Source organism: Pyrus communis, chromosome 12 (genome assembly GCF_963583255.1).
Source record: "Pyrus communis chromosome 12, drPyrComm1.1, whole genome shotgun sequence".
In the NCBI taxonomy this organism is placed as follows: Eukaryota; Viridiplantae; Streptophyta; class Magnoliopsida; order Rosales; family Rosaceae; genus Pyrus; species Pyrus communis.
In genome coordinates, this window is record NC_084814.1 from 22,413,595 (window position 1) to 22,428,021 (window position 14,427).

General features: G+C 36.8%; 2 protein-coding genes and 1 pseudogene across 2 annotated transcripts; 1 reads left to right on the forward strand and 2 right to left on the reverse strand.

Moving 5' to 3' along the window:
* The first annotated feature begins 94 nt into the window (after positions 1 to 94).
* Positions 95 to 2,106, forward strand: LOC137711408 (uncharacterized). The gene is made up of 3 exons (XM_068450645.1): positions 95 to 554; positions 831 to 1,000; positions 1,649 to 2,106. The coding sequence occupies exons 1-3, from the start codon at positions 236 to 238 to the stop codon at positions 1,748 to 1,750; spliced, it is 591 nt and encodes a 196-aa protein (XP_068306746.1). The 5' UTR covers positions 95 to 235; the 3' UTR covers positions 1,751 to 2,106.
* Positions 2,107 to 5,588: 3,482 nt separating this feature from the next.
* On the reverse strand, positions 5,589 to 8,628 carry LOC137711083 (LIM domain-containing protein WLIM1-like). Its single transcript, XM_068450287.1, has 5 exons — positions 8,274 to 8,628; positions 7,431 to 7,527; positions 7,292 to 7,326; positions 7,066 to 7,149; positions 5,589 to 6,021 (listed from the first exon to the last, which is right to left on the reverse strand). Exons 1-5 carry the CDS (start codon positions 8,409 to 8,411, stop codon positions 5,809 to 5,811), a joined length of 567 nt encoding a protein of 188 aa, XP_068306388.1. The 5' UTR covers positions 8,412 to 8,628; the 3' UTR covers positions 5,589 to 5,808.
* A 1,575-nt stretch (positions 8,629 to 10,203) lies between these two features.
* On the reverse strand, positions 10,204 to 14,344 carry LOC137711086 (alpha-mannosidase I MNS5-like; annotated as a pseudogene).
* Between the last annotated feature and the right edge of the window lie 83 nt (positions 14,345 to 14,427).

The following is a 14,427-nucleotide window of genomic DNA, read 5'->3' on the forward strand; positions in this document are numbered from 1 at the left end:
AATCAGACCTTAATTATCTTTTGGACCTTAATTACAGAAGTAATATAAGCAAGGATATGCAAGGGATGGTAAGTGGATGTTGGTGGGTGGCTATAAAGAGCTTGTTGTAGAGCTCAAACCACCTCCTCTTTCCCCTATCTTCCCTTCCCTTTTCTTCAACTTCACTCTAGAGAGAGAGAGAGAGAGAGAGAGAGAGAGAGAGAGAGAGAGAGAGAGAGAGGAACGAGAGGGAGAAATGGGAAATTGTCAGGCAATTGATGCAGCAACACTGGTAGTACAACACCCAAGTGGGAAGGAAGAGAAGTTCTATGGGGAAGTGAGTGCAAGTGAGATCATGAAGATGAACCCTGGCCACTATGTTGCTCTTCTCATCTCCACCACCTTGTGTCCCTCCAATCCTACCACTGACACTGGTGGTGACCAGAAAGACAAGAATTCGAATCCAAACGACAACAAGAATACGGCTTCTTCGGTTCGAGTGACGCGCATAAAGCTCCTCAGGCCAACCGAATCTCTTGTTCTTGGCAGAGTTTACAGACTCATCGCCACTCAAGGTTTGCACTTCTAAACTATTCTAATCAACGGGGCGGCCTTGACCAACTAAGCCGGCAACTAAGGATTGGTTATGGTTGTGGTTATGATACACTGTCCTTACCAACTAGAGCTGAGGGTGACAAATTGCCATAACCCTTAGTTAAACTGGCACGCTGTCATAACCAACTAGCTTACTTCAAATTCCCGCACTTTGTTAGGTTTAATCTTCTTATTTTTGTACTCACTTATCCTTTTTAATTGTGAGTTTAATTAAATCTGGGTTTTTGGGTTTTTAGAAGTGATGAAGGGATTGTGGGCAAAGAAACAAGGGAAGGTGAAGAGAAATAACAATCATCAGGTGGAAGGAGAGCAGCAGCCACAAGTAGAGAGGGTGATGAGAGAGAAGCAATTTCTGACATCAGGCAGAAGATCTGAGACTTCTGAGCTGCTGGAGAAGGACATCCAGGTAATTAAAATTTGATTTAACAAATTTATCTCCTTGATTATTAATTAGGTCCGTACATCTAATCCCTCTGTCACATTTCGAATAGATTCTCTTTTACAATTGGTGAATCTCTTAATCAACTAGGAGTTGAACACAAAACTTCAAGTTTAGGGTCAAACGCTCTTAATTACTAAACTTAAGCCCCTTCCTTTTAACGGAAGTCGAACACAAAATCTCAGATTTAGAGTTAACGCTCTTAAGCACTGAACTGCAAGCTCCTTCCTTTTGAGCTGAGCTTTGATTGTGCTTGAAGTGGTCAATCTCATTTTGTTGATTAATCATGTTTTTAGTAAAAAAAAAAAAATTATTTAGACAAGTTCATAACCAAAGAAGATTCCTTGATTTGTTATATCAGCATAAAATCGGGAAAGAGCATTGAGTTTTCCTCCTGTAACGGCATAAATCATTAAGTAGATGAATAAATAAACAAAATTATAAAATGCTTTGAAACTTCCTTCAGTACTGTGCTAAATGGATAAACAAATATAATCAATAAATAATTGAAAGAACCAATAAATAAATAAATATTAATTTGGATTAGTTGTGCTGTTAATATACTGATTAAGAGAAAACCACTATCTAATTAATCATGTCAAACATTTTCAACAGGTGAATAACAAACGTGAGAGAGGAGGATACCGACAAAGAACAGCAACAACATCAAGAACGTGGCAGCCCTCATTACACAGCATCTCAGAGGCTGCAAGTTGAGATATCAATTTCTCCTAATCTTCCCACATGACGCGTAAGCGACTCAGCGGAGAAGTAGTGGATCAATCAGTACTCCACCTGCAGAAGATGAAGATCAAAGCTCCCCCTGATGTGCAGCATGAGGAGTTCTTTTGATTTGAAAAACCAGTAGGGCACGTTTAAGAGTGCAGGTAGAAAGGGGTGGTCTTCAGGTGAAGGGATTTGGGTTAAGTTGTGTACAGAAAGGGGTGGAATGTCTAGAATTAATTAGTGAAGAGATTGTTTTTTTTTTAATGAAAGTTTAGTTCAAGAAGAAAATTGCTTTGGTTTGATTTGGTTAATTAATAGTTGTTCAATAAATTTAGTTTACTAGCTCACGAATCATACCTTGCAGATTGCTTTTGAACCAGAATATATAATGGCCAACGGTTCAGAATTTGTTCATATCAAGATTCAAGAGAAAAATTTTAGTGTAACAGATCACTAATCTTGTCTCACTCATTATATCATTTCGCATTTAATGAGCGAGATAAGGTGATGGAGATTCATCCCATTACAAGTAAGAATATTTCTTGAATTAAAAGCAGTGATATGATGAGTGAGATTGAATGACGCGACTTTATGAGCGAGAGATAGAGTGATGGAGATTTATCCTTCATTACATGTAAGAATTAATCTCCTCCAAATCAGGCTACGTTTAAGTTTCAGACAACTACCAAATTGTTGTACAAAATTTCAGATAAAGAATTTTGATTCTACGAAAGCTGCTATATATGTCAAGAAGAGATGGAAAAAGTAAAAGTTTTATCATATCGTGCTGCATGCACACAGCCATCATAGTCAGGCTGCAGATCTAGGGATAGTGTAATTATATCCATGTCCCTTATGTTTCATATAATTACCCGAAAGCTTACTTATTCCTGGACCAGGTGTACACGTCCTCCATACCTCTACGTATAAAATATTGTACTTTTTTTCACGTAACTTAAGTAAAGAGTGAAATAAAAACATGTCACGTCGTATATAACACGCGACAAATATATATACTTTGTCACAAGTGAGTCATACTCCCTAATTATACTAAAATTAAGATGTTTAAAGGGAAGAAATATCTCAGCATCCAACTGCAGAAAATATTCTCAATCAGCAAAACAAAACAACAGTAAGCTGCTAGCTATATAAGGTTGCAAAGTTAGCTTTAATCATCAAAAGCCCGTACTTTTTGACATCTTCTAACCAATGCAAACGCAAACGCAAAGGTTAAAAGGAAACTTCCCAACAAAACAACATCATTGATTTGATTCCTCATCTTTTTGCCATTCGTTGTATCAGAGCAAGACAGACCAAAAATAACAAAGCAAAAGACGGCTTTTCGCTTTTCCTTTTTATTTTTATTTTTTTTTAAATTTATTTGCTCCACTTCGTTCACACGAAGAGCTTTTGAAGTAGGACAAGACAATTGCAAACAGCTCACACGAGGCTGCTTTTGCTTAGGCATGCAACTTACTCTCTCAGTTGATTATTTATGCATTTTTTAATGAATCTGGGGTCCTCAGATTATTCCATGAAATAAGTGAAATCCCACTTCTGATCTTGCGTTTGCCATTGTTGCCCACTTCCTCAATATGCCATGCATATTGTTGGGTTGCTTAATCTAGGCTATCCCTTTTTCTCTTAGGTTGCATCTGTTCCTAATTTATCAGGAATATTGTTGGGTTGCTTAATCTAGGCTATCCCCTTTTTGAACAGATGCAAGCGGTTTTCGTAACCAACCCTTTAAAGAACACTCAAGGATGGAGCCACTAAGTTTTTTTGATGAAAAAAAAAGTTGAATATGCTGGTGGCATTAGCAAGGTGTATCACTAGTTTACTTGCTTTTGACATTAGCATTAACTCTTTAATAGCTACTGCCAAAGTTGAAAGATCATTTTTGATCATGAAATTTCTGAAGAATTGAATAAGAAATCAGATGGGAGATCAATGTATGAATGATAACATGATTATATATTTTTATATAAAAAAAAGAGATATTTGATGGTAATGGTAATGAAGTTGTAATGCAATGCTTTCAAAACATGAAAATGCGTCGAGGAATATTGTAATATGTTGTATGAAAAATCTTATAGATAAGTATTTTGTTTTGTAAATTCTTTAACTTCTTAATTTGTGATGACGTTGTTTGAAAATGCTCCTATCCAAACAAATCTATGACTTCTTCCTTGAGAAGAACACTTTGAGTTCTTTCTAAATATACCTTAATTACTTCTCACTATCTCTTTTAGCTGCATCCAGTTACTTCATTTCAAAGAGACTTAATCTACAATTGTTTTTTATTTTTTCAAAATGGTTGCAGAGATACTTTTCGTTATATATAAGACGGAGTGAGAGAGAACCCTCTGGGGCATTCATCTTTCTTGCGAAACCAGCATGCACTAGCATAGGAGCAGGTTCTCCAAACATTTAATTTGTGTGCGTACCAAGGAAAAATTGACTTTTTGGGGGAAAAAGTGGGGCAAGCCCATGACAATCAACAAAAGTTGTTGGCCTAGAGGGCCACCACAAACTGTTTGAGGAGAAATTTATCATTGTGATTGGAATACGAGTGATATATCACGTGTTTTTATATAAGTGGTTGAAAATTTTAATATTTAAGTTTTTAACTTTTAAACACATATGTCTCACCATTTGTACAATGACACGTGGTGTATCATCCTGTGTTCCGGTCATACTAAAAAATCTCTCATGTTTGAGGCCTGTCTTTTGTTTAGGAAGATCTCTCCAATAACACCATCAATTTAGGAAATTCACAAAATTAACTGAGAAACGATAATTACACATTGTCTTCTCGTTTCAATTTAATGGAAAAAAAATAACGAGAAATGCGCAGGAGGAAAAAAAAGTGTGTGGTTATCATTTTTCAACCAATAATAATAGCTTATTGATGTGTTAGTTGTATGATATCCTGACTATACGAGACTATTTGCTATTAGTATATTGGGGGAACATCGACAATATCCACATCATATGTAGATGATCTTCATACAAATTACGGTGATATTGTTTTCTACTATAATGATGCTATTTGAAAATATTCCTACTATAATAGTATAATTGAGAGAGATTTTTCAATGTGTAGTGACCACGCCCAGTCACCAAGTGTCATAATACGAGTGGTTGGAAATATTTTTTTTTCTAATATCAAATCACTTGTATTATGACACTTGTGTACGGGGAGTTCCCGGCACACTGAATTTTTTTCCGTTATTTGAGATGATATGTAAGATGTATATCCAATTGAATTAGAATAAGTGCTGAATAAACCCTTCAACAGTGTTTGGTAATGACAACAAAATGAGACATTCGATTTTTAAGTTGTAGCAAGGATATGTTTAAAGAGGCATCATCATCAACTATCAATTCCGAGGGTCCGGCTGCCCAAAATTCCACACTTCAAATAATTCTTGCATTTAATGTTCTTTTTCAAAATACAAGCAATAATCTAGTTTAAACTAATTTAAATTGTGAGAGTAAGTTTTGAAATTTTGAACTCGGATGTATAGGAGAAAGCACATCCGCTCTATCCAATATGCACGTCTGCAACATTTAGTTTTCAATCAATTTTTCAAGTCTTCGCTGTTTGGAACTGAAGAAACCAACCAGCCCTTTATGCAGAATACAATTACATGGCTCCTATTGGCAAGTCCATCAACTTCTACATTGAAGAAGGATGTATATATATACTAAGAAATTTAAGATGAGGTGACAGAAAGTTGGATTTCTTAGGCAAGGATGAGGATGAAAGATATACCATGTATAAGAAATTACGGCCAATCGCTATTCTATTCGAAAACTATGCATTAACTTGCAGTATATCATCCATTCAAACTCAAACTCAAACTCAAAAATTTGCAACAATGCAGCAATACAAATTTTTGTACCCGAAAGTGCAACACATTACATAGAAATAGAAAAAAACAGAACCCGAACAGATCTTCTTGTACATGCTACAAGTCGGACTCTTGCTCGGAAACTCCGCTGTGAGAGTGATCAGTCTCAGTGTGAAAGTTTTGATAGAATTACTAAGCCTCTGCGTCTGTATTCTCAGTCACCTCTTTAACTTCGTCATGCTTGCTAAGCTGGCTGAAGTTTCCCTTCTCCTTGAAGAGTTGGCTATGGTGATGCCTGCAGTAGAGACGATGCTCATGAGCTACATAGTTTGATGGACTGATCACACAGCCTCCATGACTGCACCTGAAGCAAGGTTTATGGTATGATGTGCCGTCAACAGCCACCTGGAACACGAAGTAAGCAGGTTATAGAATGCAGGATTCTACAATGTCACAGGGACGGAGTCAGAAATTTCTCCTAGCGGAGGCAACCGAAAACAACTAAGAAAACCTTATTATAGTATGGTTATACGCAATATGATATTAAGGATGGTTTCAAATGATGATGTATCACAATTCCAATGTTACAAAAATTTCAATATAGTAGGGGAAAGTGGCAAAGTGATGAGAAAAATATAAGTACATGATAGGCGAGAGAGGGTTTTTTCGGTTTGAATGACAGAACAAGAGCACTATTGCTCATATAATATTTGATATAGAGTATAAGTAGAATGAACAAGGATGGAGCCCGAAATTTCTTCTAGCGGAGGCAACCGAAAACAACTAAGAAAACCTTATTATAGTATGGTTATACGCAATATGATATTAAGGATGGTTTCAAATGATGATGTATCACAATTCCAATGTTACAAAAATTTCAATATAGTAGTGGAAAGTGGCAAAGTGATGAGAAAAATATAAGTACATGATAGGCGGGAGAGGGTTTTTTTCGGTTTGAATGACAGAACAAGAGCACTATTGCTCATATAATATTTGATATGGAGTATAAGTAGAATGAATGAATGTATGTTGGATATTAGATACATATATTTTCTTCAAATATAACCCGTGTATATTATATAATTGTAGTCTGCAACTAAACAAACGAATTACTTGAGTGGGGGCATCTGCCCTCAGTGAGCCTTCATTGGCTCTGTCCATGAGAATGAATAAATGTATGTTGGATGTTAGATACATATATTTTTTTTAAAGATAGCCCGTGTATATTATATAATTGTAGCCTGCAACTAAACAAACGAATTACTTGAGTGGGGGCATCTGCCCCCAGTGAGCCTTCATTGGCTCCGTCCATGCAATGTCACACCGTCTATATATTAATAATGCATATTAACATCGGCAATTGTTTCTATGGGAAAGGGACAGATCCAAGAGAGCTGACATATAGTTTGGATTGAGGAAGCTCATCAATATGTTGAAATAGAAATCTACCTTTTCGATGGGGTAAACTGTTTTCTGGCAAGCAACACACTTGTCTTGAGTACCAGCAAATAAGTTCGAAACTTTACTGTTGGTCTGTGTACTGGAAATAGTTAGCGTAAATATAAAAACTTCTACAAAGAAGGGTTAAATCCCATAAATAAATTACTTTTTTTCAATTAACTTGGAAAATTCTATGAAGGAAAACGCAAAAGAGTTAGCAAGTGAAGGCAGGTACCTGATCGGATCTTTCTCGAACAGTTTTTGGTATACCTAGAAAACAATAATAGGGAGAAAACATAATCCAACATTACAAATTAGCCAGAAGTTATAAGCATACGAAAATATGTGTTAAGACAAGTTGAGCAGCTTATCACCTTCAAAACTTTTATCCAAGCTGCCAGTCATCTTAAATAGCTGATCAAAGTGAGGCTTGCAATATAAAACACCCTCAAAAGAGGAATAGTTACTGAGCTGCACAGACAGAAGTAAATAAGGATAAACGTATCAGACATATCGTAAATATCACACCTACAACAAGAGAAACAGAGTTAAACTTTTCCATTTTTAAAAGATCAAACATTCACACAGAATTCAATGTGACAAGCAGGTGCCTTGTTTCTGAATAACATTAACTCGATTTCAAAAACTCCGTTTTTGGGATCCTATATGACAATTCGGAAACCTAGAAGACATCATGGATTCATGGTTGGCAATCTACTAAGCACATTGCTACCAACATTCAATGCTAAGGTGAAAATTGCAGAATAGTTGTTTCCCTTAGCTTGATACTCAATACCTTCTGTGTTTTGAACAAGTATTTCGGCCTTACAGTTATGAAATATTGGCTTGATTACAATTATGAACAAGTTCTTGATCAAGTTTAATTTGGAGGGTAAAATTGATACTGGGGTGAATTACCATATCAAACTCAAAATTCAAAATCAATCTTACTTTCTACCAACAGAGAAAGCACTTTCTCAAATGTGTAGAATTTAGGAAAAAGCACTTCAAGAACAGAGTCAATGCAGGTAAATTTCAGATGAATCAAATGTAGAGATCTCAATCCTTAACACAGCATTGCAAGACATAAAATTACAATTCAATCCCCAATGGATCTATGCCCACATCCAAAGATCAGTCAATTGCTTGTGCTAACCAGCACTCTAAGCAGCTAAATAGCTTCTTTTATTTATCAAACAAGTCCATCGTATATATACCTTGAGGGTGCCCTTGCAGTGGTGGCATCTGAAGCAAGCCTTATGGTAGACTTTGTTGTCAGCAGCGAGCTGATCAACCAAGTATACTGTCTTCTCACACGCTTTGCACTTCTGGGTCGTCCCTGCAAATGTTGCCATCCCCCCCTCCACCCCAAAAAAAAAAAACACACCCAATAATCTTCTCTTCCCACCACCAATCCAAATTTCAAAATTCTCTCTCAAGACACAAACTTTTTCAGACCCACTGCCCAAAAAACTTTCCTTTTCTCTCTCTCCTCTCACTTTCTCTCTCTTTCAGTTTTTGAGTCCAAGGTTTACAGCTCAGACATACACACAGGAAAAATGTGGAAATGGCTTGTGATGGTGATGGCTTTATATTTTTGAACTTGGCCCAATCATATATTTAGTAGCTGGACACTCTTAGGGGTAGTTTGGTAAATATCCATCTAAGGTTATGAATCATGATGAATTTGGCTCCACCAAACCAAACTCCAAGCAAACTGACCTTTTGTCCTCATTTGGGACACGTGTCCTTCTGTCGGGTGTGGAAAACAATAATTTAGCACACAGATTCGATTCTCGACCAAATCCCGGTCTCTCTGTCGTAACTCGCGCGCCTAATTTACATGCAAGATCAAAGTGATTTTGTTCCTTTTTAGCCAAAGCATTGGTGAGATTTTTTCTTCTTACAAAACAAACAAACAAACAAAAGAAAGAAGGAGAAGGGGATTGAGGTCTCCGTCGATCATGGTTTGCTTTTTTTTGTAATTTGAGATCCTTCAAAAGAGCCACCTGAGGAGATCCGTCGAGTTTTACTTAAGTTGGTTTTGATTTGGGTTTTTATTGTTCATTCTCTGACTTGGATTTTTTTGCATTTGGTACTAGTTAGGAACTTAGGTGGATACAAAATTCCAGATTTGGGATTTTGGCATTTTGGTTCTAGTTAGGAATTTTTGCATTTTGGTTCTAGATTTTAGATTTTCTGCCTTCTGAAAATTATGCATTAGGTTTTTCAATTGGACCATGAAATGGACTCGTGGACCCGTTGGAACCATCCCGTTTCAAACGGTCCGCTTCCATTTTTTAAAATGTGACTACTAACCCCGTCTCATCCCGTTTTATTTCCAAATAGTTATAGTTTGGTTCCACTAAATTTGGACGTGGCCTGACCTGTGCCCCCTAGTATGAATAGTTTTCAGATTTTTTTTCCTCACAAGTCAAACTCAAATAAAAGGGACCAAATTATGAGAACTAAGTAGAAGTGCAGATGTTATAGAACAAGAAATGACAGAATGGGTCCGAACAAGTGGTTAGTGCCCTAAACTGCTATGGTATATATTTCTTCCAACTCAACCATCTGAAGTCGCTTCGTACTTTTGTCTTCTCAATTTGGATTTGAGATTTCTTCAATTATCGGAAGACAAATTTGAAGAAAGGTTCCTCTAGCGAATAGGTAATACGGCCATCATTCCCTATCCTGCGAAGCTATGCTTCACAAGTATACAATAGTAACTGCAAAATGACTATATCAGCCACTCAAACTTCATTTGTTTCGAATTTGATAAGGTTGACAAAGTAAAATTGTAGATAGAACAGGAGGGGAATGTTATATGTACAGATGAAGCATCAACACATACACAAAATGAATGTAGCGGAGATAAGAATGCTTCTTTAGATGTATGGGCACACGAGAAAGGATATGATTAGGAATAAGAACATCTGAGGTAAAGTAGGAGTAGCCGAAATTGAAGAAAATACGAGAGAAAACTGGTTAAGGTAGTTTAGATATGTAAACAAATTTAGTTGCACACGTGAAGAGTGTGTGCCGATTGCTAGTCTTGAATAAAAGTACCATTCCCAACCAATAAAAAAGTCAAACGACGGTCAATGGAAGTAGAGATGAAAAACGTATAAACAAATAAGTGGGGATTATGAAATTAAATAAATCATCACTCAAAGCTTGGTACATTTCTGTGAGCTAAAGGACTCTCTCTCTCTCTCTCTCTCTCAAACATAATGTATCACGCAGATGTGTATGTATATTCCTATACCCTGATTTCTCCAGTTACAGAAATTACATTTATATTTTGTCTGCAGAAACAACTCTGGTCTTCCGTGGAAGTCATATGAACAACCACAGCCCGCAGTAGCCGGCCATGCTACACCATCTTCGTCTACAATTAGTTGAGTCAATTCCACATTCATCGTCTGTTAAACATCTATGGTCACTACAATCATCTGGGACGTGGCAAGCACTCACAACTTGTTATCCGCCACATTCCCACGAATTCATTGTTGTAGGACATACTTGCACACATCACGCTTGCTTTCCGGTCTGCACAAATTAAAACGTCACAACCAATATGAACTAGCATGTAATGGTATACTGCACTGACCTCAAAAGTATCAAATGCAGCTAAAAATTGAAAAACAAAAAACCAAGGGGGACGAAATTGCAACTCAAATCGGGATTTTATTTATTTATTTAGTTTAGATAAAAAGATTAGATTGCCTCAAAAAAAGAGTCTGCCAAATCTGTTGTTCCTTTTGTTTTCCAAGAACCATGTTTTCAGTTTGTTACAGACCGATTACCAATTAAAAACTACTACTGATGCAGTAAAGTAGAAGCAACACCTTCAGAGAAGTCCAGTTGGAATGGATGTAGGTTCAGGAAGCCTCTCATGCCAACTACTTAACATTGGAAGGGGATGCACCTCGGTTGTGAAAATATAATTTTGGTCAACCAAAAATGAATCGTCAAACAGGAGAAATAGATACTTGGACCTACAAAAAACATAAGACGTCAGTTCAGATGTATGTTAAAAGTGCAATGGTTGTTTTCTCGCTAGTTGCACAGTGAAAGGGAAAAACAACTCTTACGTCTCAGCAAGGAAGAAACTATGCTGATGGTCTTCCAACTGCATAGTTGTGACATCTCTAATGCTAGCAAAACCTCCTTCCACTTTGGTGTATAGATTCAGAGAATTTAGAACTGACTCCCCCATTTCAATATACCATGATCTGATAAAAGAAACAAACACGACACAAAAAATCAGAAAAGTAGTCACTTAGGGCCCAGAAATGTCTAAATTCTTACAAAATATCACCTGAACTTTTAGGTCCATGTCGAAATGAAGATAACTAATAAGAAAATTATCAAACATTTAGTTGCTTGATACGAGTAGAAAGTTGATTCTGCCAATTCAGGGTGCAGAGGATAATACTTTTCTGTGGGATGCAACGTTGATGGTCGAACAAATACCTACATTATTTTACAGTTCATATTAGACAGTTTTCTTTTCTTTATTTTTCCTTATGAGAAATACTGCGGTAACCTCTCTGGTAGTACTCCACACTTTTTCAATACATTGCGGCTGCAATATCGCCAACAAGAACCTAAATCATAGTTCGTATCTAAGGATTAGAAGACTCTTTCTCAGGTTGAAGTCATCATCAAGCAGTATGACAAGTTTTAGATTCCCTCCCTGTAAGCCACGCCAAAATGCCTGAAGGCTTGTAAGTTGCCAATACGTTGCTTTTCCTGTCCTCATATCAGCTTCATGGTAATATGCGTTACCACAAAAACTTTGCAGCCTACTCATCTCAATTTAATCTTACAGCTAGAATCCAAACTTTTAACACTTGGAAAGTACCAATAATGAATTGAACAAGGCATAAAAAAGGCTAGGAAGAAATGTTGTACCATGGACCATGTCTGAAATATTTCTGCACAGCAGAATGAAACATCCTCCAGAACTCCTCATTTCCAAGAAGGATGTGACCCTTAAATAGATAGTCATCCCCTAAACGAAGAAACACATAATCCAACATCAGAAACATCAAACTCTACGCACTCAAAATACATTAAGGAATGGGCGTGGCAACAGACTGCACAAGGAAATATTGGCCCTTGTACTATTTGGGAAACCCAGTAAACTACTAAATATACTTGTAATGCAGCGCATTAAAGACCTCAAAGCCCCGACGAAACCTACCAGCTCCAATTCCAGGTGAATACACAATCCATTCACCAGTTGATACATCCAGCGTTGTACCAGGTAAATTCAACGAACTCCACATGCCCATAATTTACGAAGAGCACATAAAGCTGCCGATTCATATTTGGGGTCTCCAGTCAATCGGGGACAATGCTCCCATTCCCAGAATTAGAGAACCTGAATTCATACAAAAAATCTCGAGATTCAGGAAAGTCAAATTTATTGATGTCCTCATCTGAATACCGCAAAAGAAAGCCCCTCACCGCACCCTGAAGTGCTCGTTTCAGTAGTCTCATTCTCCATCACTCCATCCACACTGTCCACAGAATTTAGCATTGCTGCGGAGTCATATATCCTTCTTACAAAGAAAACCACCAAACAATTTCATATAGTTTTGAAACTTGAAAGGTGAACTCTTGAAAAGATTATGCAAGATACAAGTACACGGAACTGTATATTGAGACTGATGATAATGAAGTAGAAAGAATCGTATCATGCATGCATCGCAAAAATCACCATGTAATTAAACACTGGAGCTCAGCATGCCTCAGACGTTACCTTTAAGTTAATCCATGCATATGGCAATCCAGTGGGTGTGTTAAATGCAGGTAGGAAGCGTTTCCCTATGTCCTCAGCCAAGGTAAGCAGCCTGTCTGTAGAATCAGTCGCAAGTAAATGAGCTGAAACAAACCCTCCAAGTACTCTTATGTTGCACTACAAATAGCAATCAAGTGAAAAAGAGAACCTGAACGACAATAAATATTGCTTTTGAATATCAGAATAACTTAACCAAAACAAGCTCGTCAATAGATACCTCAAAGAGATGATTTACCCTCGCATTGACATTGAATTTCAAATTCTTGAGGAAAGCCAAACAATTGCACTTTCAAATTCAGTGTTGTTACCCATAACGACAAGGCTGAGAGAAATTTTTTGCATCAGAATGACAGGAGGACAAATTATACGATACAGCATGAAGAAAACACCAAAGTTGAGGATAACGTTGCAATAACTTAAAGCATAGGGAAGTTTATTGGCACTCCAAAAATCTCTTTCTACACTCCTCATAAGTGTATTTTTCTTTCCTAATATAGAAAGTTTGGAGTGTAGAATGAGATTTTTGGAGTGCTAACAACAATTCCCAAAGCATATATACTTAGATTACAGAATAACATAACCGTATATGTGACAAATCTGTCAAACCTGAACAACGATATCAAATTAGGCTATCCATTGTGTAGCTTAACCGAACTCCCTCTCCCCCTAATGTAAAAAATAAAAATATTGATGTACTAAAAAAAAAAAACAAGAGAACATTTTACAAAATTGAAAAAATATTAAAAGGAATAAATGATAGGTTAATACAGTTTCATCCTCGTAGTTTTATTGGAACAAAGCTTGGCTGCGAAAAAAAAAAGCAGCAGCAGCTCATGTTCTCACCCAATAACAACTTGACAAGTGTTCAAGTTGTTTGTTCAGGCTTTATTTTTAAATTTTTTGGACGCTTGTCAAATTATTATTGAGTGCGTTTTTGTTTAAGCAGCCAAGCTGTGATAGGCGTTTTTAGGAAATGTGATCAAAATTGAGTTTGGACCGAAAATTCTTGAGTTCCATTTTAATTTCTATTTAGACATTTGAGGAATGAAATCAAGTTTTATGCTGCAAATTCTTGAGTTGCATTTTAACTTTTATTTAGATTAATACAAACTTATTTCGGACCCTAGTTCTTTACTCTTCTGCCCTAGTTTCGGACCCAAATACTCGTGCCCTAATTTTTTCCTTATTTCGGACCCTAATTTTTTTTTTACTCTTGTGCCCTTGTTTCAGACCCTAATTTCTGTTACTTGATCAAAGCTAGGGCTACAAAGTATCTTGGTGTGCAAGAAGACGCAACACTAAGGTTGAGACTATCTCTTGCCTTATAAATATTGAGCTTGGGCTGTAGTTTTATCTGCTCTAAAATTTTGCTTTTTGACTGTCTCTAACCATGGAGTCAGAAGTTGGTCCGTCAGAGTCGGATGGTGGCTCATCGGGATTCTATTGTAAGATTCTTTTAAGTTTTACGCATTTTGTCTTTTCTATGTGTTCCTTTTCATACTCGTGCATGGCATTGTCCCTGCTGCAATCAATTTGCGTATTAAATCGTTAACGCCATT